This window comes from Oncorhynchus tshawytscha, linkage group LG29 (genome assembly GCF_018296145.1).
Source record: "Oncorhynchus tshawytscha isolate Ot180627B linkage group LG29, Otsh_v2.0, whole genome shotgun sequence".
NCBI lineage: Eukaryota > Metazoa > Chordata > Actinopteri > Salmoniformes > Salmonidae > Oncorhynchus > Oncorhynchus tshawytscha.
The window spans coordinates 25,653,093-25,678,889 of record NC_056457.1 but is presented as its reverse complement, the minus strand read 5'-3'; the positions used below and the strand labels follow the sequence as shown (position 1 = coordinate 25,678,889).

Here is a 25,797-nt window from a genome sequence, read left to right as displayed (position 1 = left end):
TTTTCCGAATTGGAGAATAGTGGTGAAGACTTTAAAATCGGATTGGATAATGGTAGCGTTCCAGGTAGCCTAATTTGGAAGACACGTTGCGCAGATGACCAAATTGTTAAATCCAGTTCAGCATTTATATAGATTTTAGAGCTATCAGATCTGTATTAGATCTCTATAAATACGGAAGTAGTGTTTACTATTACTAGAACCCCAGAAATATGACATAATGATGCGATAATATGCATAATGTAGGCGGCCTGGAACACTCCCATTCTGTTTTGGTTTGCCCTCTAATATATACACTGCAATCCAACCTCCCCCAAGGGGTCTCTCTCTGTCTCACTCACTCTTGCTCTCTCTCTGCTGTAATTCCCTTCTCTCAAATACTGTATTGATATGATGTGACATGATGTGGCATTTATGAGGTTATGTGACATAACCTCATAAATGCTGGTGACTTTTTATTTTAAAGGAATATTATCAGCCGTGTGTATGCATGTCCTTTTGCAACCCCTAATAATGCATTAGTTAAAATCCATACAATATCCACACACCCCCATCCCCTAACCTTGGATGCTTTATTGAGATGAATCTGTATCACTCAGGGCAGGCAGGCCACTGACAGTGTCCCGCATGGCCAGAGGTGCTGTAATGCTTTTAGAGGGCATTTGGGTGTTTTGGTGCAGAGCAGTGCAGAGTGTGCTTTTTCCAGCTGTGGTTGTGGTGGAGGAAGTCCTGTTCTGTCTGTTCTCTCTGTTCTGTATTTTACCTTTATTTAACTAAGCAAGTCAGTTAAGAACAAATTCTTATTTTCAATGACGGCCTAGGAACAGTGGGTTAACTGCCTGTTCAGGGGCAGAACGACAGATTTTGTACCTTGTCAGCTCGGGGGTTTGAACTTGCAACCTTCCAGTTACTAGTCCAACGCTCTAACCACTAGGCTACGCTGCCGCCCCTTAGTTTGTCTGTTCTGTCCGCTCTGTCTGTACTCTCTGTTCTGTCTGCTCTGTCTGTTCTGTCTGTACTCTCTGTTCTGTCTGTTCTGTCCGTTCTGTCCGTTCTGTCCGCTCTGTCCGTTCTCTCTGCTCTGTCTGTTCTGTCTATTCTGTCCGCTCTGTCCGTTCTGTCTGTTCTGTCCGTTCTGTCCGTTCTCTCTGCTCTGTCTGTTCTGTCTGTTCTGTCTGCTCTGTCTGTTCTGTCCGTTCTCTCTGTTCTGTCTGTTCTGTCTGCTCTGTCTGTTCTGTCCGTTCTGTCCGTTCTCTCTGTTCTGTCTGCTCTGTCTGTTCTGTCTGTTCTGTCCGTTCTCTCTGTTCTGTCTGTTCTGTCTGTTCTGTCTGCTCTGTCTGTTCTGTCCGTTCTCTCTGTTCTGTCTGTTCTGTCCGTTCTCTCGGTTCTGTCTGTTCTGTCCGTTCTGTCCGTTCTGTCTGTTCTGTCCGTTCTCTCTGTTCTGTCTGTTCTGTCCATTCTGTCTGCTCTGTCTGTTCTGTCTGTTCTCTCTCTTCTGTCTGTTCTGTCTGTTCTGTCTGCTCTGTCTGTTCTGTCTGTTCTGTCCGCTCTGTCTGTTCTGTCCATTCTGTCTGCTCTGTCTGTTCTGTCTGTTCTGTCTGTTCTGTCTGCTCTGTCTGTTCTGTCTGTTCTGTCTGTTCTGTCTGTTCTGTCCATTCTGTCTGCTCTGTCTGTTCTGTCTGTTCTGTCTGTTCTCTCTCTTCTGTCTGTTCTCTCTGTTCTGTCTGTTCTCTCTGTTCTGTCTGTTCTCTCTGTTCTCTCTCTTCTGTCTGTTCTCTCTCTTCTGTCTGTTCTCTCTCTTCTGTCTGTTCTGTCTGTTCTCTCTGTTCTGTCTGTTCTCTCTGTTCTCTCTCTTCTGTCTGTTCTCTCTGTTTTCTCTCTTCTCTCTGTTCTGTCTGTTCTCTCTCTTCTGTCTGTTCTCTCTGCTCTGTCTGCTCTGTCTGTTCTGTCTTCTCTGTCTGCTCTGTCCATTCTGTCTGCTCTGTCCATTCTGTCTGCTCTGTCCATTCTGTCTGCTCTGTCCATTCTGTCTGTTCTGTCCGTTGATATGGAGCTAATTTGGTTGATGACTCACTCTCCTCTTGCCAGTAGCCTCTGCTGCTGTGGGAGACGGGCAGGCCACCTCTTAAAGGCACAGCCACAACAATGCTTAATAGAATAGAATAGTGGGTGTGGGTGACATTCAGAGGAGCAGAGAGTACAGTACACACATAACAGCACAATTACACACATTCATATTGCCCTATATAAATAAGGTAAACCAATAAGCCCTAACCAAACAGTTAGTAAAATGTTCAGGTTGTTCTTTTAATACAAACGTTTTCTAAAATCTAGTTTATTCAACTGCTGTGTGAAATGTAAGTGTCAAGGCTTACAAAGCTATTGCTGAGGACGTTGGAAAGTGACTAGAACAACCAGTGGATAGAAAACCACAGTGTGTGATTTCCAGAAATAAATGAGGAAATAGACCTTAATTTTGTGCTGTCATCATCAACCAAATAAAGGACCGACCTACTTCATTGTTTATGTTGCATTAGGCAGTCATTCCCTGAGCACCACTTTAACTGCTACATGCATGTGAAATGTGATGGGATGCACTCCACTGTTTGTTTTTGTTGATGGTCCAATCTTTGTTATTCACATCATGTTAAAGAGTGTGGCCCAATGTAAACCAGCAACGGCTTTCCATCATTTCAGGTAAATCCACTGGTGTAAACTAAGTAAAAATACTTAGAAGTAAGTCGTTTTTTGGCGTATAAGTACTTCACTTTACTATTTATATATATATTTTTACAACTTTTACATTCCTAATGAAAATAATATAAAGGACGACGGCGTACATTTGCCATGGTACCCAAAAGTACTCGTTACATGTTGAATGCTTAGCAGGACAAGAAAATAAATACAATTCACTCACTTATCAAGAAAACATCCCTGGTCATCTACTACCTCTGATCTGATGGACTCACTAAACACAAATGCTTAGTTTGTAAAGGATGTCTAAGTGTTTGAGTGTTCCCCTTGCTATCTGTTAATAAAAAAACAAGAAAATGGTGCGGTCTGGTTTTCTTACATTTACTTTTGATACTGAAGTATATTTTTGAGATTACATTTACTTTTGATAGTTAAGTATATTTAAAATAAAATACTTTCAGACTTTTTCTCAAGTAGTATTTTACTGGGTGACTTTCACATTAACTTGAGTCATTTTCTATTAAGGTATCTTTACTTTTACTCAAGTATGACAGTTGGGTACTTTTTCCACCACTGGGTAAATCTTTCTACGTCTGTCTTCCGGTTTCAACCACTAAAACCTCGTGGCATCTGTCGCCTAGCAACGAAATGTCAACTTCAGTTTCCAAACAAACATTGATAACCTTAGCTAGCTAACAAGCTAGTTTAAAACCTGTAGGTTAGCTAGGTACTGACCGTCCGCAGACTTCAATAACAGGTAACAAAAGGTTATTTATTCAAATGGCTATAAGGAAGGTCATCATTAATTACCTAAAGCCACCTCGTTTGGACGTCCAGTGTAATTAGCACGCTCTCTTGCAACGTTGCCTGTTCTGTGTAAGCCTGTTCTTGCCAAGTTGACACCCACGTAAACATTGACAGCATGTAATAATGGGTAAATAAGTTTGCTAAAAAAAAGGTGTGGCTTTATTGTTTCAGGATGGGGAAGAAAGTGAAGAAAGAGAGTGAGCCTCCTTCTAAGGATGTGGTAAGAAGATGATAATATTGCTGTTGTGATGAGGTCAATTTAATGAGTCGTCAAACGCTCTCTGCCTCTCTCTTTTCTCTCTCTCTTTTCTCTAGTTTGACCCCTTGCCGATTGAGAGTAAGAAAGCAGCCACTGTGGTCCTCATGCTCAATTCCCCCGAAGAGGAGGTTTTGGTTAAAGCTTGCGAAGCCATCCACAAATTTGCAGAGAAAGGTATTTTTTACCATTTGATGTTCATGTTGGTGAGAGAACCAATATCATAGCCATATGGTATAATTTCTTCCAAAAGTAATCACATTATCGGAAATAATTGGACTGTAGAAAGCAATGTAATGAAGGTGATATGTTAATTTGAACCTGGACCAAACCTTGGGAGCAGCTTATCTACTGAGCATAATGCCATCTCTTGCGCTCTCTCTTTGTCTCACTCTCTCTCTCCCTGTCTCCCCCTGGTGACAGGTGATGAGAACAGGAGTTCTCTGCTGGGGCTAGGGGCTGTGGAGCCTCTGTCTCGCCTCATCTCCCACGAAGACAAGCTAGTCCGCCGCAATGCTTTCATGGCCCTGGGGGTCATGGCTGCCAACAGTAAGGACCCCTCCCCTAACTACTGCTTTAGGACAGTAACTACTGATTTAGGAGTAGTAACACAACACACAATGCAAAATCAGTTGTTTAGGGTCGGTCTGGAGCCTGTTCACAGTCTGTTCACATGTGACTGAAGACAAGATTGTGGCCTTAAACTTTGGGTAACTTCTGTTTCTGTTCTCTTTGAAAGGCGATGTAAAAAGACTTCTGAAGAAACTGGATGCCATTCCTTCTATCATCAGAAAGCTGTCACCTGAAGGTATGCTCTGGCTGGATGTTCTCAAGTATCAATCATATATTAAATCATTGTGACATTTCTTTGTATCTGCCTGTCTGTCTATATCTGTGTTTGTGTTTATGTGTGTATTCCTGTGACAGAGGATGTTGTGGTCCATGAGTTTGCCACACTGTGTCTGGCCTCCCTGTCGGTAGACTTCAGCTGTAAGGTCCAGATCTCGGACCAGGAGGGACTAGAGCCGCTTATACAGCTTCTGTCCAGCCCTGACCCTGATGTCAAGAAGAATTCTGTGGAGACTATCTGCAACCTGGTGCAGGTGTGTGTGTGTGTGTGGCTGAAGGGGCTTGAACCCTAGTTCCCTGCCACAAGACTGTGTTAGCCTGCTGAGCTAAAGCCCCATGTTACGTGTGTAGGACCTCCCCAGCCGTGTGGCAGTGCGTGAGCTAAATGGCATCCCCCCGCTCCTGGAGCTGTTGAGATCTGAGTTCCCGGTCATCCAGCAGTTATCCCTGAGGACGCTGGTGATCGTAACCACGGATACCGACACACGAGCCACCTTCAGGGAGGAGCAGGGCTTTGACAGGCTGCTGGAGTTCCTCTGCAACAAGGTTTGTGTGTCCCAGAACTACCAGGGTCAAATATATTTATCAGATACTTGGAAGTACCTGTAAATTATTTGAGGTGCTCTTGATCAAGCTTGCTAGCTCGCACTTTTGGGACCACTCTATTGCATTCATTCTACCGGGTTAACAAAATGAAGCGTATCTCAAGTGTGAAGGAATTTGACTCCTGCCTTGTGTTTGTGTCCTGTAGGAGTTCAGTGATCTGCATGTAGAAGCCCTCCAGGTGTTGTCTAACTGTCTGGAGGACAGAGACAGTCTCCAGCTGATCCATGAGACTGGAGGTCTCCAGAGGTTACTACAGTTCATCACCACTCCCACCCTGCTGGACATACAGACAAACGCTGTCAAGGCCATCTCCAGGGTGGCGCAGAGCTGTAAGGGCTAAGTGTGTTTGTGTGTTTGAATGTTTAACCCTTGTGTGGTGTTCATGTTTTTGTTATTCACCCCAATGTTCACAGGTCTGATGGACCCACAACATTTTTAGATTTTTTAGCTTCCCTCTGTTCCAATCTGGGTTCAGCGCCATCCAGATGTCAAACGCGTTGTACACCGAGATGTCCAAGATGTTGAAGAATATCACAAGTGACCAGCGTAGGGTTCTTCTGTTGCAGCTGTAGCCAGTCACTAGCTTGTCTAAATTGTCCACCCCTCCCTTTGTGGCAATGTAATGCATTATGATTTCTGTTTTTTGATGTTCCTGGCCACAGATTCACCCATCCCTATGCAGCGTACTCATGAGTACCACATTTCTGCTTTTCTTTGGCACGTAGGACACTAGGGATGTGTCGGCCTTGAACACAAACTTAGAGGAATTGATAGGCCTGTTCCATGTATTCAACAGCTGAGGTGGGAGCTCTGGCTTGTTTTTTCATACTGTTCCTACCATCGTCAGCTTCCTCTTGAGGAGCTCCTGCCCCAGCTTGTGCAAAGTAAAAAAAGTTATTGCATGTGGCCACAGAGTCACTGTGTCACTTCCAGGACAACACGCAGCACTTGGTTCTTCTCAGGGGCTCCACTTGCAAGTTCCACACATATGATGAAGCAGCATCACAGGCAGCCCAGATCTTGGTTCCATATTTTGCGGGTTTAGACAGTATGTACTGCCTGAAGGGGAAGCGGCCCCTAAATGGCATAAGCTGCTCATCAACAGTAATGTTGGGCCCAGGGTTGTAAAACAGAGGAAGGAAGTCCACCCACTTGTCTCACACTGACCTGATTGCAGCTAGCTTGTCTCTCTGCCGCGGAGCTGGTCTGGTGTCTCAGTTATCGAAGCGGATCATCCTGGAAATAATGTGGAAGTTTTCCAGAGACATTGTTGCACGGAAAAGTTCTCTGCCAGTTTCTGCATCCCACAGGGATTCAGTGGATTCCCCATTGGATCTGAAAACACCAGCAAGGATAAGAACCCCAAAGTATGCCTGTAAATTAGTTTGGGCCATCTCCTTCCATCTCTATTTATCTCTCTATATCTCTATCTATCTATTGACTCTATCTACCTCTGTGTCTCTGTCTCTCTTCTCTCTCGCTCTCCCCCCTCTCTCTTTCTGTCTCTCTGTCCCTCAGCAGAGAACCGCAAGCTGCTCCATGAGCAGGACATCGAGCGGTCTCTGGTGGAGCTGCTGTCTCTAGAGGGTGATAGTTTGAGGACTGCTACCTGTCAGGCTGTCGCTGCCATGAGTCTACACCTGGCCAGCAAAGATGCTTTCAGAGACCTGGGTGAGTCACACACACACAGGCGTGTGCAAACACATACTGACACACACCCGTGGCCCCAACCCTAAACTGTCCTTGTGTTCCAGACGGTATCCGTGCGGTGGTGCAGCTGCTTGGTAGTGAGGGGGGCGAGGTGAGAGAGGCAGCAGCCCAGGCCCTGTCTAGCCTTACAAGCAGCAACCAGCTCAACTCATAGTGGGTTTCACACACACCTAATGTACTATATAGCATTCTCTCTCTCTACCTCTCTGCCTCTCTCTCTACATCTCTCTCTCTCTCTACATCTCTCAATCTCTCTACATCTCTCTCTCTACCTCTCTGCCTCTCTCTACATCTCTCTCTCTCTCTCTCTCTACCTTTCAATTCAATTTAAATTAAATTCGCTTTATTGGCATGATGTAACAATGTACATATTTCCAAAGCTTATTTAGGATATTTACAATATAAGAATGAGAATCAAAATTGTCAACCGGACAACAGTAACAACAATAACAAGGGTCAAAATAACCATACATTGAACAATAACAATAAGCATAAGCATACAGTAGAGTACATGTGTAGGTTGATTGGTCTGTCAGACACTGTCCCTCAACTTATGGCAGGCAGCAATGTAGTGCGCTGCCAACCCACAGCTCTCTGCGTCCTCCCCCAACAGGACGGGTAGCCTATCCTCAGAGGTCTTTGAAACCTTGAATAAGGGTTTCAAATTTGGGAAAATGACAGTTTCTAATTGCTTTATATTTTTGACATTTTGTCAGGAAATGCAGCTCCGTCTCAGGTTCTGCTGTTGTGCAGTGGTTGCACAGCCTTTCCTCTACAGGGAGACAGGTTTTCCTCTGTCTACCCTTCTCAATGGCAAGGCTGTGCTCACTGAGCCTGTACTTTGTCAAGGTTTTTCTAAGGTTTTGATCAGTAACCATGGTCAAATATTTAGCCACGGTGTACTGTCGTTTTAGGGCCAGATAGCACAGCATTTTGCTTTGTGCTTGTGTTTGTGATTCCCAATAAGCAATATAGTATTGTTTTGACTGTGTTGTAATTTGGTTTATCCTGATTGATTGGATGTTCTGGTCCTGAGGCTTCATTAGGTGCGTTAGTAGAACAGGTTTGTGAACTCAGCCCCAGGACCAGCTGGATGAGGGGACTATTTTCTTTGCTCAGCTCTTGGCATTGCAGGGCTTGGTAATGATATGAGAGGGGGTCACTGTATTTTAGATGTTTCCAAAACATAATTGCTCTTTTTTGAGTTTTTATTAGTAGTGGACATTGGACTAATTCTGCCCTGCATGCATTGTTTGTAGTTTTCCTCTGGACATGTAGGAGAATCTTACAGAACTCTGCATGCAGGGTTTCAATGGGGTGTTTGTCCCATTTGATGAAATCTTCTTTTGCAAGTGGACCCCACACCTCGCTGAAATAAAGTGCAATTGGTTCAATGACACATTCAATTAGTTTTAGCCAAATTTTAATAGGTATTTCAATTTGAATTATCTTTTTAATGGTGTAGAATGCCCTGCGTGCTTTCTCTCTCAGCTCATTCACTGCCTCATTAAGGTGTCCAGTTAAGCTTATTTTTAAACCTAAGTAATTGTAGTGTGTACAGTACTCTATATATTTTGTACCAATTGAGAACTTTGGTCTAATTCCCTGAGATCTGGATCTTCTTTGGAAAATCATTATTTTAGTATTTTTGGGGTTTACTGCCAGGGCCCAGGTCTGGCAGTACTGCTCTAGCAGGTCCAGGCTCTGCTGTAGGCCATGTGCTGTGGGTGACAGCAGGCATAGGTCATCTGCGAAGAGTAGGTATTTAACTGCTGAATTGCGGAGACTAACACCAGGGGCAGAGGATTTTTCTAGAATAGTGGCCAATTTGTTGATGTAAATATTGAAGAGTGCAGGGCTCAGATTGCAACCCTGACGAAGGCCCCGCCCCTGGTTAAAGAATTCTGTTATTTTCTTACCAATTTTAATGCTGCACATATTGCCAGTATACATTGATTTATTTAATTATGTCATATGTTTTACACCCTACACCACTTTCAATAACTTTGTAGAACAGTCCTGTATGCCAAATAGAATCAAATGCTTTTTGGAAGTCGATAAAGCAAGCGTATATTTTGGTATTATTTTGGTGGACATGTTTATCTATCAGGGTGTGTAGGGTGTAAATATGTATGATGATATGATCAGTTGTGCGATCTTTTGGTATAAATCCAATTGGGCTTTTACTCAAGACATTGTGCTTATTAAGGAAGTTTAGAACTCTTACATTGATAATACTACAGAAAACCTTCCCCAGGTTACTGTTCACACAACTGCCTCTGTAATTGTTAGGGTCAAATTTGTCTCCGTTCTTAAAGATTGGAGTTATGAGGCCTTGATTCCAGATGCCAGGGAAATAACCTACACTCAGGATCAAATTAAACAGTTTTAATATAGCCAATTGAAAATTTGCACAAGTGAGTTTGAGCATCTCATTTAGGATGCCATTGGGTCCGCATGCCTTTTTAAATTTGAGAGCCTGAAGTTTCTTATAGAGCTCCTGGTCAGTAATTGGGGAGTCCAATGGATTTTGATTGTCCTTTATAGCTTTTTCTAATCCATTCAACTTCTCATGAATTTGGTCTGCATTTGTGTGAATTTGAGCGGTGTTGTAGAGTGTTTTAAAATGAGTTGTCCATATGTCACCATTTTGTATCACTAATTCCTCTTGTTTAGATTTTTTTAGTTTTTTCCAGTTTTGCCAGAAGTTGTGTGTGTTTATGGACTCTTCAATTAGTGTCAGCTGCTTGCTGTTGTACTGGGCTTTTTTGGTTCTGAGTGTACGTTTATAGAGTTTTAAAGTCTCACAGTAATGAAGGCGTAATTCACCCTTATTTGGGTCTCTGTGCTTTTGGTTGGAGGTGTTGTAAGTTTTTCCTTATAATTTTACAGTCTGCATCAAACCAGTTGTCATCTGTGGTCTTTTTGTTTTTTGTATTGTTTTTTCAGTTGTGCTTCTTTTGCCATTTGCCTGAATATATAGTTGATGTTTTGTACTGCCAGATTGATGCCTTCTTGACTGTGAGTGAATGTGTTATTCAGACAGTTATCTAACAGTGTCTGGATATTTTGGTTCCAGGTTGCTTTCTGGATTCTTCTGTGCTGTTTTGGGCCCATCTGTATGAATTTCTGATGTTGTACAGATTACTGGACTGTGAATGTCTGATGTTGTACAGATTACTGGGCTGTGAATGTCTGGTTGTTTCCATGTCTGTTCTTTTGAGGAACAACTTAATTTGGCTGTGATCAGACAGAGGTGTTAGTGGCTTGACAGTGAATGAGCTGAGAGAGGAAGGGTCAATGTCTGTAATCATATAGTCTACTGTGCTCTGGCCAAGAGGTGAGCAGTAGGTGAATCTCCCCAAAGAGTCCCCCCGTAACCTACCATTGACAAAGTACAGACCCAGGCTTCAACAGAGCTGCAACAGATCCCTTCTGTTTTTGTTGACGGTGCTGTCACTGTTGTTTCTATGGGGGAGATTAAGACAGTTAGAGACACTATGGCCTGTAATAAAGCTGTCACTGTTGTTTCTATGGGGGAGATTAAGACAGTTAGAGACACTATGGCCTGTTATAAAGCTGTCCCTGTTGTTTCTATGGAGGAGATGAAGACAGTTAGAGACACTATGGCCTGTAATAAAGCTGTCCCCTCATGTGCTCGTTAGATAAGGTAGTGTTCCTGTGCGCGCATTTGTGTCCCCACAAATGAGCACATTTCCCTGGGCCTGGAAATGGCATGTCTCTTCCTCAAGGGTGGGGAAGATTTCCTCTGAGTAAAATGAGGAGGGGGGGGGTTATATATTGCGCAAAGAAACACATATTTTCTGTCAGTACAAATTATTTTTTCAGTTTTAACCAAATGTGATATTTGCCCATTTTGAGGGGATCAATTAGATGTTGTAGTTGGGATTTGTACCAAATGATCATCAGTCCTCCAGAGTCTCTGCCTCTATTGACAGAGCTGTGTTTCTGTGAAGGCACAATTACCTATCTGTAGCCTGTGGGACAGTGAGTGACAATGTCAGCCTTACACCATGTCTCCTGCAGAATGATTACCTCTCTGTAGCCTGTGGGACAGTGAGTGACCATGTCTGCCTTACACCATGTCTCCTGCAGAATGATGACGTCAACATCTTTTAGATTTTTGTTGAACTCCAGTGCTGAACTCTTCAGTCCAAAGGTTGATGAGTTTAGGCCCTGAATGTTCCACATGCTGACTGATAGGTTGATGAGTTTAGGCCCTGAATGTTCCACATGCTGACTGATAGGTTGATGAGTTTAGGCCCTGAATGTTTCACATGCTAACTGATAGTGATTTCATGTTGCAAAAAGAAAGAATAGCAGTCAGAAATACAGTAACTACTAACTAATAAGTTGTTACGAGTGAGATAAACAGGATAACAGCTAACATTTTTTTCTGTTATATATATAAATATTCCTATTCATTGAACAAATAAATTCTAGTACAATAGGTGTGTGTGTGTGTGTGTGTGTGTGTGTGTGTGTGTGTGTGTGTGTGTGTGTTTAGTGCAGATGTATTGGAGGAGCTGTTTAATCTCACTCAATCCTACAGGGTTCTCCTGTCCTCTAGGGGCCTCTGCATAGCTGCGCTGGTCCTGCTGTTGGGCCCTGTGGAGTGGGGGAGGGCCAGATCTGGGCCGTGGGGCTTCCTCTCTGGTCTGGTAGGGGTGGTGGTCTGGTGCGGGGTAGTAGGCTGGGCCCGGTCCGGTCTGGCTAAGCCGATGGAAGTGGTGATGCTCTGGTGGTGGGCGGGGCCTGTGGGGTGCGCTGGGTCTGGTGTGGTGTTGAAGGGGCCTGGGGCTCCTTGGTGGTGCAGTGGTCTGGTAGGGGTCCCTGGGTGGTCCTCTGTCCAGTGCGGCATGGGGTGTTTGTCTACTAAGTGCCACGTCCTTTAGAGACTTGGCAAACATCCCTACTGTCTGCTTCCTCAGGTGGGAGTGGTCGTGCAGGTGCTTTGGGGTGACTGTTGGGTGGTGAGCAACGTGTACGTTCGGGAGTAGGCCACACCCTCTGGTGATGTCAGCGTTAACTTTCTGAATGGTACGGGGATGAAAGTCTTTGCAGGGCAGTAGAGTGGAGATGGTGATGTGGGAGTTGGGGAACCACTCAGAGGCCCTCTCTGCTACTCTGTTGACCAGGCTGCCTACTCTCTCCTGCTCCTCTCGCAGGTTGTTGGTGCCGGTGTGAATAATAATGTGGCCTGGTATGCCAAAGTCAGGCTTGGACAGGATGTGGAGTGCATCCTGTGTTTTTGGGCACCATATTTTACACACCTTGTGTTGGGGGAAGAGTTTATCTTCTTGGATGAATTTCGCATCAGAGTCAATGAGGATGGTCACCTCAGTTTTACGGTCTGGGGCTGGAGTACACAGGGCCTGTGTACATGGAGGGGGTGTGTGTGTGTGTGGGGGGGGCAGAGAGCTTCTCTCTGTAGTAGGTGTCCTCATGTGAGCCCCCTTGTTGACTGGGGGTGTGGGTAAAGGGATGTTGTTATGGGGGGGGGGATTGTGGGTAAAGGTGGGTCAGTGGGGTTGTTAGGGGTGGTGAAGGGCTGCAGCTTCTCTCTGGGAGTCTCTACAGTCTGTTCTCTGTGCTCTAGCACCCTCTTGATGACAGACAACTCCTTTGCCATCTCCACCTTTACCTGCACCAGCTCTCTCCTCATGGTGGCCTTGGTCTTGGTTCTGGTGGTTGTCGGCAGGCAGGGGGGGGAGGATGGTCCTGCTGTTGGGGTGCCTGAGGTGAGGGGAGAGCTCGGGGTGCTGTCCTTGTCTTTTTTGCTTTCCGCTATCTTCGTTAGGGTGGGAAAGTCCTGCACAACAGAGCTGAGTGCAGCCTCACTGCCCTGGACCATGACAGTGCCGTTCTGACACATGATAACCGTCAGAAACCTGTTTTCGCTGGTCCTCAAACATGTGGATTTGCCTTCCCTTGCAGATGCCTTTCTTTGTGGTATAGCTGAAATCCCTGGTTACAGCTGTACACCAGGCAGTGGTCTGTGTAAAATAACAGGTTTGTAACAGTCCTGTTTTGTGAGCAGTCGGCAAACAAAGTTTCTGGGTTTTCCCTCAGAATGCTGTTTAAAATTGATTCTTCCTTTCTCTGATTTGATTTCTGCTGGGGGAAGTCTCTCTCTTCTGTTGCTGCTAGCGCTGCCGCAGTGGCCATGTTGCTATGGTTACCACCAGTAAACAGTTGAAGCTAGACGGTAAGCTAGCTGACGGATTTGAATTTGGCCAGCTACCACGATTAAGATTGGTCTTTTAGCCCACTCTCTGTCAATCTTTTCCTCCTGTGTTGATCTTCAGTTGTACAATTTGATTACCTATAGATTTTTTGCTAATTTAATCGTGTCAATCTTGCTCTTAACAACCAAAAAGTTATAACAAGTCAGGAGCTGTTCTTCTGCATGACTTCTCTCTCTCTCTCCATTCTCATTTCTTTCTCTACTTCTCTCTCTCTCTCTTTCTCTCACTACCTTTCTCTCTCTACCTCTCTCTCTCCACCTCTCTCTCTCTACCCCTCTACCTCTGTCACTCCCTCAGTGTTATGTATAAGGCAGATGTGATGAGGTCTCACTTTGTGTGCGTGTGTGCATTCATGCGTGAGTGTCTGTGTGTGTCAGTGCTGTCTATGAGGCTGAGGGAGATGAGGGCTTGGTTCAGCAGCTCCATGACGTTATTCCCGGTGCGGTGGCTCACGCTGCGGCCGTCCTCACCAATATGGCTGAACAGGAAGTCCTCCGCTGCAGCATCCTGTCCCATGGGGCCATGGCTGCCCTCCTGGAGCCGCTGCAGTCTGCGGACACACACACCCTGGTTCGAGCCACGCAGGCCCTCGCCGCTCTCGCCTGCGATGCTGAGGGACGGGCAGACGTGAGTGTGTCTTTGTCCGTAGTGCTGGTGTTTCAGACCTGGATCAAATATTTGTCTAATTTTTGAGCTGCACATAGTTTTCCTGGTACAGTGGAACCAATGGAATAGTCCCAAAAGTGCAAACTCCAACTCCTTCCTCTCATTCCATCTCTTCCTGCTGTTTAGCTGAGGAATGCGGGAGGCCTAGTTCCATTGGTCCAACTGCTACGGTCCAATCACAAGGAGGTACGCCGCAATGCATGCTGGGCCATCAGCGTGTGCGCTAACGATGAGCCCACTGCCGTGGAGATGTGCAAGCTGGGGTGAGTGTGTGTATGTGAATACCACAGATTGCATAATTAAATGCTGTTGTGATTCTAATCTCTAGGGAGGTGGTAGTGTTTTAGTGGTGATCCATGGGAGATATTTACTAAGGAGCCAGCAGGTGGCAGTATTTCTCTGTTCAATTTATTGTCAGCTCTGAAGGTGTGTGTTGTGTTGTGTATCAGGGCCCTGGACTTGTTGCAGGAGATCAACAGCTCAGCTAACCGTAGGAATAAGTTTAGTGAGATTGCTCTACAAAGACTGCTGGACTCCAACCTGTCTCTCAAATACAGCCTGACCAACACACTGGCCCCCACAGACATCACTGTGGACGGCTTCTACGACCCCGGGCAGGTAGAGTTGTGTGTTACATCCTTCTCAGCACTTACATCTCTCTCTCTCTCTCTCAAAAGTGAAATAAACAATACAAATTAACAGTAAACATTACACTCACAGTTCCAAAAGAATAAAGACATTTTCAAATGTCATATTATGTCCACATACAGTGTTATAATGATGTGCAAATGTGTTAAAGTACAAAAGGGAAAATAAATAAACATAAATATGGGTTGTATTTACAATGGTGTTTGTTCTTCACTGGTTGCCCTTTTCTTGTGGCAACAGGTCGCAAATCTTGCTGCTGTGATTGCACACTAGTATTTATCAAAGTTTATCAAAATTGGATTTGTTTTAAAATTCTTTGTGGGTCTGTAATCTGAGGGAAATATCTGTCTTTAATATGGACAACTTTATTTGTATTGCTTTTAATGCATTTTTATCTTATTAACGGTAGCTATTTGTGTAGGTAGCTATCAAGTAAACACAGTGAACATTTGGCAGGAGGTTAGGAAGTGCAGCTCAGTTTCCACCTAATTTTGTGGGCAGTGTGCACATAGGCCGCTGTAGGCTCTCAAGAGAAGACAGGCTTTCTCAATAGCAAGGCTATGCTCACTGAGTCTGTGCATAGTCAAAGCTTTCCTTAATTTTGGGTCAGTCACAGTGGTCAGGTATTCTGCCACTATGTACTCTCTGTTTAGGGATAAATAGCATTCTAGTTTGCTCTGTTTTTTTGTTTAATCTTCCCAATGTGACAATGTGGTTGTAGAATTTAACGTCTCTTTTCCGGAGTTTGATCATTAGCAGGTATCGGCCAAATTCTGCTTTGCATGCATTCTTCATTGGTGAGCGGACCCCAGACCTCACAACCATAAAGGGTGGTAGTGTTTTAGTGGTGATCCACGGGTTCTATAACTAATTGAAGTATTTTTTTGCCAGATCCTAATTGGTATGTCGAATTTTATGTTCCTTTTGATGGCATAGAAGGCCCTTCTTGCCTTGTCTCTCAGATTGTTCACAGCTTTGTGGAAGTTACCTGTGGCACTAATGTTTAGACCGAGGTATGTATAGTTTTGTGTGTGCTCTAGGGAAACGGTGCCTAGATGGAATTTGTATTTGTGGTCCTGGCAACTGGACCTTTTTTGGAGCACCATTATTTTTGTCTTACTGAGATTGACTGTCAGGGCCCAGGTCTGACAGAATCTGTTCAGAAGATCTAGGTGCTGCTGTAGGCGCTCCTTGGTTGGTGACAGAAGCACCAGATAATCAGCAAACTGTAGACATTTGACTTCAGATTCTCTCTCTGTCTGTCTGTCTTTCTGTCTGTCTTTTCCTTTCTGTCTTTCTCTCTCTGTCTTTGTCGCTCTTTCTCACTCTCTGTCTTTCTGTCTCTCTGTCTGTCTGTCAGGCTCGTTCTGGCCAGAGGGTGTTGACTCTAGAGGATCTGTCTAAACAGCCAGTAAACCAGCGACGGCCTGTCATTACTATTAACGCCAAACCCCTCGACACGTGAGTATGATTATCGTTCACACCAACCCAACCACATACATAGATACAGTACCAGTCAAAGTCTGGACACACCTACTCATTCCAGGGTTTTTCCTATTTTCTACATTGTAAAATAATAGTGAAGACATCAAAACTATGAAATAACACATATGGAATCCTGTAGTAACCAAAAAGGTGTTAAACAAATCTAAATCTATTTTATATTTGAGATTCATCAATGTAGCCACCCTATGAATTAACCCTGGTGTCTGGGTCCTGGGTTTAGGGATTGTAGCTTTTAGATTCCCTCTTTTTTTCTGTGGGCCTCTCTCTGCCCACTTCCAAACTTTGTCCTCCTCATTTGCCTTTGCATTGTTGACACTCCCTTCAGTGTGTCTGGTCTGGGAGCCCTGACTCTGGGAGCCCTGACTCTGTCCTCCACTATGCCCCCCTTTCACCTTGTCACTGTTTGTCCAAAATTTCAGCTATGAGGTCAGAATTACTTGGCGAGGCTATTTAAGGACTCTATAGGCTACACACTATAATTGTATCAGTGCCCTCTCAGCCCAGTGTTCGAGTTCTCTATCACTACAACTAGTGATAGAGTAGTGTGTAGTGGTAGAGTAGTGTGTAGTGGTAGAGTAGTGTGTAGTGGTAGAGTAGTGTGTAGTGATAGAGTAGTATGTAGTGGTAGAGTAGTGGTAGAGTAGTGTGTAGTGATAGAGTAGTGTGTAATGGTAGAGTAGTGTGTAGTGGTAGAGTAGTGATTGTGTAGGGGTAGAGTAGTGATTGTGTAGTGGTAGAGTAGTGTGTAGGGGTAGAGTAGTGATTGTGTAGGGGTAGAGTAGTGTGTAGTGGTAGAGTAGTGTGTAGTGGTAGTGGAAGAGTAGTGGTATAGTAGTGTGTAGTGTGTAGTGGTAGAGTAGTGTGTAGTGGTATAGTAGTGTGCAGTTGTAGAATACAGTGGGGCAAAAAATTATTTAGTCAGCCACCAAATGTGCAAGTTCTCCCACTTACAAATATGAGAGAGGCCTGTAATCTTCATCATAGGTACACTTCAACTATGACAGACAAAATGAGGGAAAAAAATCCAGAAAATCACATTGTAGGATTTTTAATTAATTTATTTGCAAATTGTGGTGGAAAATAAGTAATTGGTTGCACTAGATCTTATTTAGGGACTTGAGGGGGTGAATGCATATCCACGCACCACTTTTCATTGTTTTACATTTTTTGCAACAAGTTATTTTTTTCATTTCACTTCACCAATTTGGACTATTTTGTGTCTGTCCACTACATGAAATACAAATACAAATCAATTTAAATTACAGGTTGTAATGCAACAAAATAGGAAAAACGCCAAGGGAGTGAATACTTTTGCAAGGCACTGTAGTACCCTTTAGGCTTGACCACCATCTTGTTGCCTTGCTTAGTTTCCATTTTCTTATTGGCTCAGACATTAGGGCATAGATTATATTGGTGACGTGACATTGCAAAAATAAACTGACATGCACACTCCTAATACAAGTGCATGCCTATGGTGACTATAACTGATTAACTAATGTTCCTGTCCAGGCCTGTGTTGATCCAGCTTTGTACATTCACATGATTTATGCTTACATATGTCTAATAATTAACCCCATATTGATTATGTTTCACTACTTCTGGGAAAACAGTATAGAAACTGGAAAATCACCAAAGCACTGGAAATTCTCCTGCAATGACGCCCCAGTGATGTACCCTCTCTGTAGTGCCTTGCAGTCGGAGGCCGAGCAGTTGCCGTACCAGGCAGTGATTCAACCAGTCAGGATGCTCTCGATGTTGCAGCTGTAGAACCGTTTGAAGATCTGAGGACCCATGCCAAATCTTTTTAGTTTCCTGAGGGGGAATAGGCTTTGTCGTGCCCTCTTCATTACTGTCTTGGTGTGTTTGGACCATTCTAGTTTGTTGATGATGTGGACACCAACTTGAAGCTCTCAACCTGCTCTACTACAGCCCCGTCGATGAGAAGGGAGGCATGCTTGGTCCTCGTTTTCCTGTAGTCCACAATCATCTCCTTTGTCTTGATTATGTTGAGGGATAGGTTGTTATTCTGGCACCACCCGGCCAGGTCTCTGACCTCCTCCCTATAGGCTGTCTCGTCGTTGTCAGTGATCAGGCCTACCACTGTTGTGTCGTCAGCAAACTTAATGATGGTGTTGGAGTCGTGCCTAGGCATGCAGTCATGGGTGAACAGGGAGTACAGGAGGGGACTGACCTCTCACCCCCGAGGGGCTCCAGTGTTGAGGATCAGCGTGGCGGATGTGTTGCTACCTACCCACACCACCTGGGGGCAGCCCGTCAAAGTCCAGGATCCAATTGCAGAGGGAAGTGTTTGGTCCCAGGATCCTTAGCTTAGTGATGAGCTTTGAGGGCACTATGGTGTTGAACGCTGAGCTGTAGTCAATGAATAGCATTCTCACGTAGGTGTTCCTTTTGTCCAGGTGGGAAAGGGCAGTGTGGAGTGCAATAGAGATTGCATCATCTGTGGATCTGTTTGGGTGGTATGCAAATTGGAGTGGGTCTAGGGTTTCTGGGATAATGGTGTTAATGTGAGCCATTACCAGCCTGTCACGTTCGTTATAAGGATCGGACCAAGGTGCAGCGTGGTATGCGTACATTCTTATTTATTTAAAGAATGAACACTGAACAAACTAACAAAATAACAAAATGAAACGTGAAGCTATACAAACGAGTACTGACAGGCAACTACACATAGACAAGATACCACAAACACCAAAGGAAAATGGCTACCTAAATATGATCCCCAATCAGAGACAACGATAAACAGCTGCCTCTGATTGTGAACCATATCAGGCCACCATAGACATTCCGGAGCCTCCAGTCCAGAGCCTCCAGAGACGGTCTCCAGTCCGGAGCCTCCAGAGACGGTCTCCAGTACGGAGCCTCCAGAGACGGTCTCCAGTCCGGAGCCTCCAGAGATGGTCTCCAGTCCGGAGCCTCCAGAGACGGCCTCCAGTCCGGGGCCCGCAACGAGGGTGCCCAGCCTGGGGTCCGCTACGAGGGTCCCCAGTCCGGGGCCCACAACGAGGGACCCCAGTCCGGCGAGGGTCCCCGCACCAGAGGTGCCACCAAAGTGGGGTGAGACAGTGGTGGAGCGGGGTCTGCGTCCCGCACCTGAGCCGCCACCGCGGATAGATGCCCACCCAGACCCTCCCCTATAGGTTTAGGTTTTGCGGCCAGAGTCCGCACCTTTGGGGGGGGTACTGTGAGTTAGGGTGGTTATTCTATACTCTATTATTTGTATTTCTATGTTTTTTCCGGGTAGGGTTCTCAATCAGGGACAGCTGTCTATCGTTGTCTCTGATTGAGAACCATACTTAGGTAGCCCTTTTTTTCCACCTGTCTTTGTGGGAAGTTGACTTTGGTTATGGCACATAGCCTTTAGCTTCATGTTTTTTTTTGTAGTGTTTATTGTTTTGTTAGCATCTTTTCTAAAATAAAATAATATGTACGCTAACCACGCTGCACCTTGGTCCAGTTCTTTCAACGGTCGTGACATCTGTAGTTGTTTGGGGAGGTTGCCTTAGTGTTCTTGGGCACAGGGACTATGGTGGTCTGCTTTATTATGTTGATATTACAGACTCAATCAGGGACATGTTAAAAATGTCAGTAAAGACATCTGCCAGTTGGTCAGCACATGCCCGGAGCACACATCCTGGTAATCTGTCTAGCCCTGCGGCCTTGTGAATGTTAACCTGTTTAAAGGTCTTACTCACGTCGGCTATGGAGAGCGTGATCACACAGTCGTCCGGAACAGCTGATTCTCTCATGCATGCCTCGGTGTTGCTTGCCTCGAAGCGAGCGTAGAAGTGATTTAGCTCGCCTGGTAGGCTCGTGTCACTGGGCAGCTCAGCTGTGCTTCCCTTTGTAGTCTGTAATAGTTTGCAAGCCCTGCCACATAAGACAAGCGTCGGAGTCGGTGTAGTACGATTCAATCTTAGCACCGTATTGGTGCTTTGCCTGTTTGATGGTTCGTCAGAGGGCATCGCAAGATTTCTTTTAAACTACTGGGTTAGAGTCCCGCACCTTGAAAGCAGCAGCTCTACCCTTTAGCTCAGTGCGAATGTTTCCTGTAGAGTAGTGTGTAGTGATATAGTACTGTGTAGTGATAGTGTAGAGAGTAGTGATGGAGTTGTCCTATTGTTAGTGTTTAGGGGGAGAGAGGAGTGGAAGTGGGACTGATGCTGCTACATGTTAAACAGGCCTGCTCTGGTGGAGATAGAAGCCCAGTCAGACAGTTGTCAGGCGCAGTCGTCAGGGACAGTCAACAGAGACAGTAGTCAGGCACAGTCAACAAAGACAGTAGTCAGGGGGCAGTAGTCAGGGACAGGAGCTATAGGGCCTCAGAAAGACAACAATCATGCATGCTTGTTCCATCAGACTCATTAATAAGCTGACATTTAACTCCTTAAGGCCTCACCGTATGCAGCATATTCGGAAAGTATTCAGGCCCCTTGACTTTTTCCACATTTTGTTATGTTACAGCCTTATTCTACAATTGATAAAATTATTTTTCCCCCCTCATCAATCTACACACAATACCCCATAATGACAAAGCAAAAACAGGTTTTTAGACATTTTCAATATCAAAACTTAAATATGACATTTACATAAGTATTCAGACCCTTTACTCAGTACTTTGTTTAAGCCCTTTTGGCAGCAATTACAGCCTTGAGTCTTCTTGGGTATGATGCTACAAGTTTGGCACACCTGTATTTGGAGAGTTTAGCCCATTCTTCTCTGCGGATCCTCTCAAGCTCTGTCAGGTTGGATGGGGAGTGTTGGTGCTCAGCTATTTTCAGGTCTCTTCAGAGATGTTCGATCGGGTTCAAGTCCGGGCTCTGGCTGGATGACTCAAGGACATTCAGAGACTTGTCCTGAAGCCACTCCTACATTGTCTTGGATGTGTGCTTAGGGTTGTTGTCCGGTTGGAAGGTGAACCTTCACCCCAGTCTGAGGTCCTGAGCGCTCTGGATCAGGTTTTCATCAAGGATCTCTCTGTACTTTGCTCCGTTCATCTTTCCCTCAATCCTGACTAGTCTCCCAGGCCCTGCCGCTGAAAAATATTCCCACAGCATGATGCTGTCACCACCATGCTTTACCATAGGGATCGTGCCAGGTTTCCTCTTGACCTGAGGCTTGGCATTCAGGTTTCATCAGACCAGAGAATCTTGTTTCACATGGTCTGAGAGTCCTTTAGGTGCCTTTTGGCAAACTCCAAGCTGTCATGTGCCTTTTACTGAGGAGTGGCTTCTGTCTGGCCACTACCATAAAGGCCTGATTGGTGGTGCTGCAGAGATGGTTGTTCTTCTGGAAGGTTCTCCCATCTCCACAGAGGAACTCTGGAGCTCTGTCAGAGTGACCATCGGGTTCTTGGTCACCTCCCTGACCAAGGCCCTTCTCTCCTGATTGCTCAGTTTGGCCTGGCGGCCAGCTGTAGGAAGGGTCTTGGTGGTTCTAAACTTCTTCCATTTAAGAATGATGGAGGCCACTGTGTTTTTGGGGACCATCAAAGCTGCAGAAATGTTTTAGTACCCTTCCCCAGATCTGTGCCTCGACACAATCTCGGAGCTCTACGGACAATTCCTTCGACCTCATGGCTTGGTTGTTGCCCCGAAATGCACTGTCAACTGCGGGACCTTTATATAGACAGGTGAGTGCCTTTCCAAATCATGTCCAATCAATTCATTTTAACACAGGTGGACTCCAATCAAGTTGTTGAAACATCTCAAGGATGATCAATGGAAACAGGATCCACCTGAGCTCAATTTCGAGTCTCAAGTAAAGGGTCTGAATACTTGTGTAAATAAGCTATTTCTGTTTTTTATTTTTAATACATTTGCAAACATTTCTAAAAACCTATTTTTGCTTCGTCATTATGGGGTATTGTGTGTAGATTGATGAGGACTTTTTTTGTTTTTTTTCAATTTAAGAATAAGGCTAACGTTTCAAGTGGTCTGAATACTTTCCGAATGCATTGCATATCAATGCATCTACAGTATGTGCTTGGAGATGTTTTTGTCGTCTGACCAAAAGGAGAAAGGAAGTGTGTGTGTGTGTGTGTGTGTGTGTGTGTGTGTGTGTGTGTGTGTGTAACTGTACTGTACCTGTCCTGCAGGGTGTCAGTCGATCAGTCAGAGGAGAGACAACAGGACAGCCCCACCGAGACTCGCACTGCATCTGTACTCAGCAGCAAGGGCTCCACCAGGACCCCCAGGTGTGTGTGTGTGAGAGACGAAGAACACGAGAGAGGGTGTATGTGTTAAAACTGAAGTACAGTAAATCAAATCAGATGTATTTGATAAAGCTCTTTTTACCCAGCGTAAAACCACAAAGAGAAAACAAGTCAGATTTAGAAGCACATTGGAACCTGGCTCTGTGGGGTGGCCAGTCCTCTTCTGGCTGTATGTATCAAGAGGACAGGTAAAGTGGCTGTCTCTTTCCTTTCTCTTTCACACTGTCTTCCTGTAGTAAAGGGAAGAGTAAAGGGCGGAAGGAGGACGAGAAACTGAGAGATGAGGATGAGAGTAAGCCCCAGCAGGAGGTAGCCACGGTAACAGAGAAGCCGTGGATGCTCCCGTATGATGCTGCGTTCCACGCCCTGGTTACCGAGGCCACCAAGACCATCCTCCCGCTGCACGTGGAGAGTGAGCAGTACAGCGCCTTAGCCAGGTCAGAAAGACAGTACTTAAATAACCTACAAATAATCAACTGACAACCAACACACAACCTCAAATGACTAACACACAACTAAGAATAAGGTACCCAAAACTAACACAAAACCCCACTAACAGGCAGTTCCTTTATCATTGGTTGTGGCTGCTGCCGTTCAGCCCCTATCTGCTGTGTGATTGGCTGTTAGGCTGGTGAGTGAGGTGATGGGCGGGGCGGTGGAGGTGGACAGACAGCATGACTTCCTGTGGGAGCTCCACCTCAGTGAGCTGCGCTACGAACTACAGTCCAACATCATCCCCATCGGACAGATACGCAAGGGAACCTACTACCACAGGGCTCTGCTTTATAAGGTGGGTAGTGTACTATCTCTTTCCTCTCTTTCTCTTTATCGCTCTCTCTCTCTTATTCTAGTCCCTAACTAATCTCTCTCTCCCCAGGTGTTGGCTGACCGTATAGGTGTGAGTTGTAGCCTGGTGAGGGGGGAGTATAACCGGGTGTGGAATGAGGTCCTCCTCTCAGTTGGGATGCCCCACTACCCAGGGTGCCAGCCCCAGCCCAGAGCTCACCTGGTGGACCTCATACACCAGCCTGGCAGGCTTCTGAGAGCCAATACACCCCAGGCCAAACAATACCAGACTATATAACCACATGTTAAAATACACTTTATAACTACACAATACCAGACTATATAACCACATGTTAAAATACACTTTATAACTAAACCAGACTATATAACCACATGTTAAAATACACTTTATAACCAGACTATATAACCACATGTTAAAATACACTTTATAACTAAACCAGACCAGACTATATAACCACATGTTAAAATACACTTTATAACTACTCCAGACCAGACTATATAACCACATGTTAAAATACACTTTATAACTACTCCATACCAGACTATATAACCACATGTTAAAATACACTTTATAACTAAACCAGACCAGACTATATAACCACATGTTAAAATACACTTTATAACTACACCAGACCAGACTATATAACCACATGTTAAAATACACTTTATAACTAAACAGACAGACTATATAACCAGACTATATAACCAGACTATATAACCACATGTTAAAATACACTTTATAACTACTCCATACCAGACTATATAACCACATGTTAAAATACACTTTATAACTAAACCAGACCAGACTATATAACCACATGTTAAAATACACTTTATAACTACTCCAGACCAGACTATATAACCACATGTTAAAATACACTTTATAACTACTCCAGACCAGACTATATAACCACACTTTAAAATACACCATACCCTGGGAGGCTGCTAAGGTCCACCACACAACCCCAAGTTATACAATGCCAGACTGTACTGTACTTTGTAAACAACACTAGACCTTATAAACTGTCTGATCTAGACTGTGCAGCTATCCCATTTTTTCTTTGTGCTGAGTTATTTTACCCAGAAGACACTGTTACCATTTAAAGTATCGCATGGATTTCTGATTCTCAGCATCTGACGTTAGTAAAGTTTGGTAATGTCTTGTGAACAAAACACAGATGATGTTGAAACATCTGTGATTATTGGCCAAAATACATTAGAATTTTGTTCTGAATGTTGTGCATTCACCTTTTGACATGGTTCCATAGTGTGGTAGGATGGGGAGTAGCACAAGGTCAGATTGGCCACTGATCAACCAGTCAGTCCCTCTGCAGGCAGGGAGTGCTCATTGGTTGTTTCAACTGAATTCAAAACTATTAAAAAATATATAGTATAATATAAGTGCATGTAGTCGTAAGGGGCTTGAGGCAAATAGTAATGTGAATGACCCCCCACTGTAACGATTGTCCTCTTCTTCTGACGAGGAGTAAGAGATGTCAGACCAATGTGCAGCATGGTAAGTGTCCATAACGATACTTTATTTACATGAACACCAAACTACAAAATTACGTGAAATACCGAAACAAACTAAACAGTCCCGTGTGGCACAAACCCTGACACGGAAAATAATCACCCACAACTCAAATGTGAAACCAGGCAACCTAAGTATGGTTCTCAATCAGGGACAACGATATACAGCTGCCTCTGATTGAGAACCATACCAGGCCAAACACAGAAATCCCAAATCATAGAAAAAGGAACATAGACAACCCACCCAACTCACGCCCTGACCATACTAAACCAAGACATAACAAAAGAACTAAGGTCAGAACGTGACACCCACAAATCTTGAATTTGGCTACTATTTATTCTCTCTGTTGGAAATAAGACAATTACTCTAAGTATTTCATGTCTTGTGACTGCTCAACATTTTTACAAAATATCATGAATCATTTTTGATTGGTTAGATTTGGATCTTTAGTATGAGACATGTACAGCATTTCACAGAACCATCTGCCTCGTTTGTCTGCATCTGTGTCTCGCCTTGTGCCTTGACAAGAGGTCCGACTTTCAGATCTGAAGATCACTGACATCAAGATTTGTCCTCGTTGTTTTCATGGTGCTTTCAAGACAACTGGGAACACGCAAAAAAAACAATGTCAACTCATGATGTCAGTGATCTTCAGGCTGGAAAGTGGGCGTTCTTTTACCCAGAAAATAATTGTTGTAACGTTGAGAGAAAAGCTAGCACAGATTCATTACTGTCAGGGCTCCACCATTAACACACAAAAAAGATTGTTTCTAGCCCAAACAGTTCAAAAGATATGCTACTAGTGCAATGTTTTTTCTTACTATAATGGACAGAGGATTGGCGTCAGTTCTAAAACTACTCGAGGGCATTTGTTTACATCTTGTTCAGTCATGTTACCTCATTAGCTAGCTAGTTAACAACCCGGTAACTTTACCAGTACATCCAAACATGTGGGGACACGGAAAGAAAATAAAGGGGATAGCTACTTCAGGAAGTCAATGATCATGGTCGTGCTCCCCTGCTCAGACGTTGCATGCATCAACCAATGGTTGCGTGCTACGTCGTCGACTCTGTCATCAACTGACTGATTGCTATACTCCGAGTCGTTATTCACGTAATAATAAGAAATTCCCCTCGACCACGCCCACAAATTGGGGGGAAACCATTGACCCCCATTGTAAAAGAGCCAACTTCATTGTCGACTTTTTGTTATACAGAA

At 44.5% G+C, this 25,797-nt stretch overlaps 1 protein-coding gene across 2 annotated transcripts; it reads left to right on the top strand.

The window, feature by feature from the left end:
• The first annotated feature begins 3,312 nt into the window (after positions 1–3,312).
• Positions 3,313–23,435, top strand: armc3 (armadillo repeat containing 3). Of its 2 annotated transcripts, none has more exons than XM_024392472.2 (18): positions 3,313–3,448; positions 3,670–3,718; positions 3,814–3,931; positions 4,178–4,303; positions 4,494–4,562; positions 4,682–4,857; positions 4,955–5,149; positions 5,355–5,538; positions 6,728–6,880; positions 6,964–7,072; positions 13,566–13,815; positions 13,981–14,117; positions 14,304–14,472; positions 15,863–15,963; positions 22,124–22,222; positions 22,477–22,677; positions 22,868–23,030; positions 23,118–23,435. In XM_024392472.2, the coding sequence occupies exons 2-18, from the start codon at positions 3,671–3,673 to the stop codon at positions 23,322–23,324; spliced, it is 2,505 nt and encodes an 834-aa protein (XP_024248240.1). In that variant the 5' UTR covers positions 3,313–3,448; position 3,670; the 3' UTR covers positions 23,325–23,435. The 2 variants fall into 2 exon arrangements, with proteins under 2 accessions (XP_024248240.1, XP_024248241.1); XM_024392473.2 differs by lacking the exon at positions 3,313–3,448 and adding an exon at positions 3,461–3,567.
• The last annotated feature ends 2,362 nt before the right edge of the window (positions 23,436–25,797 follow it).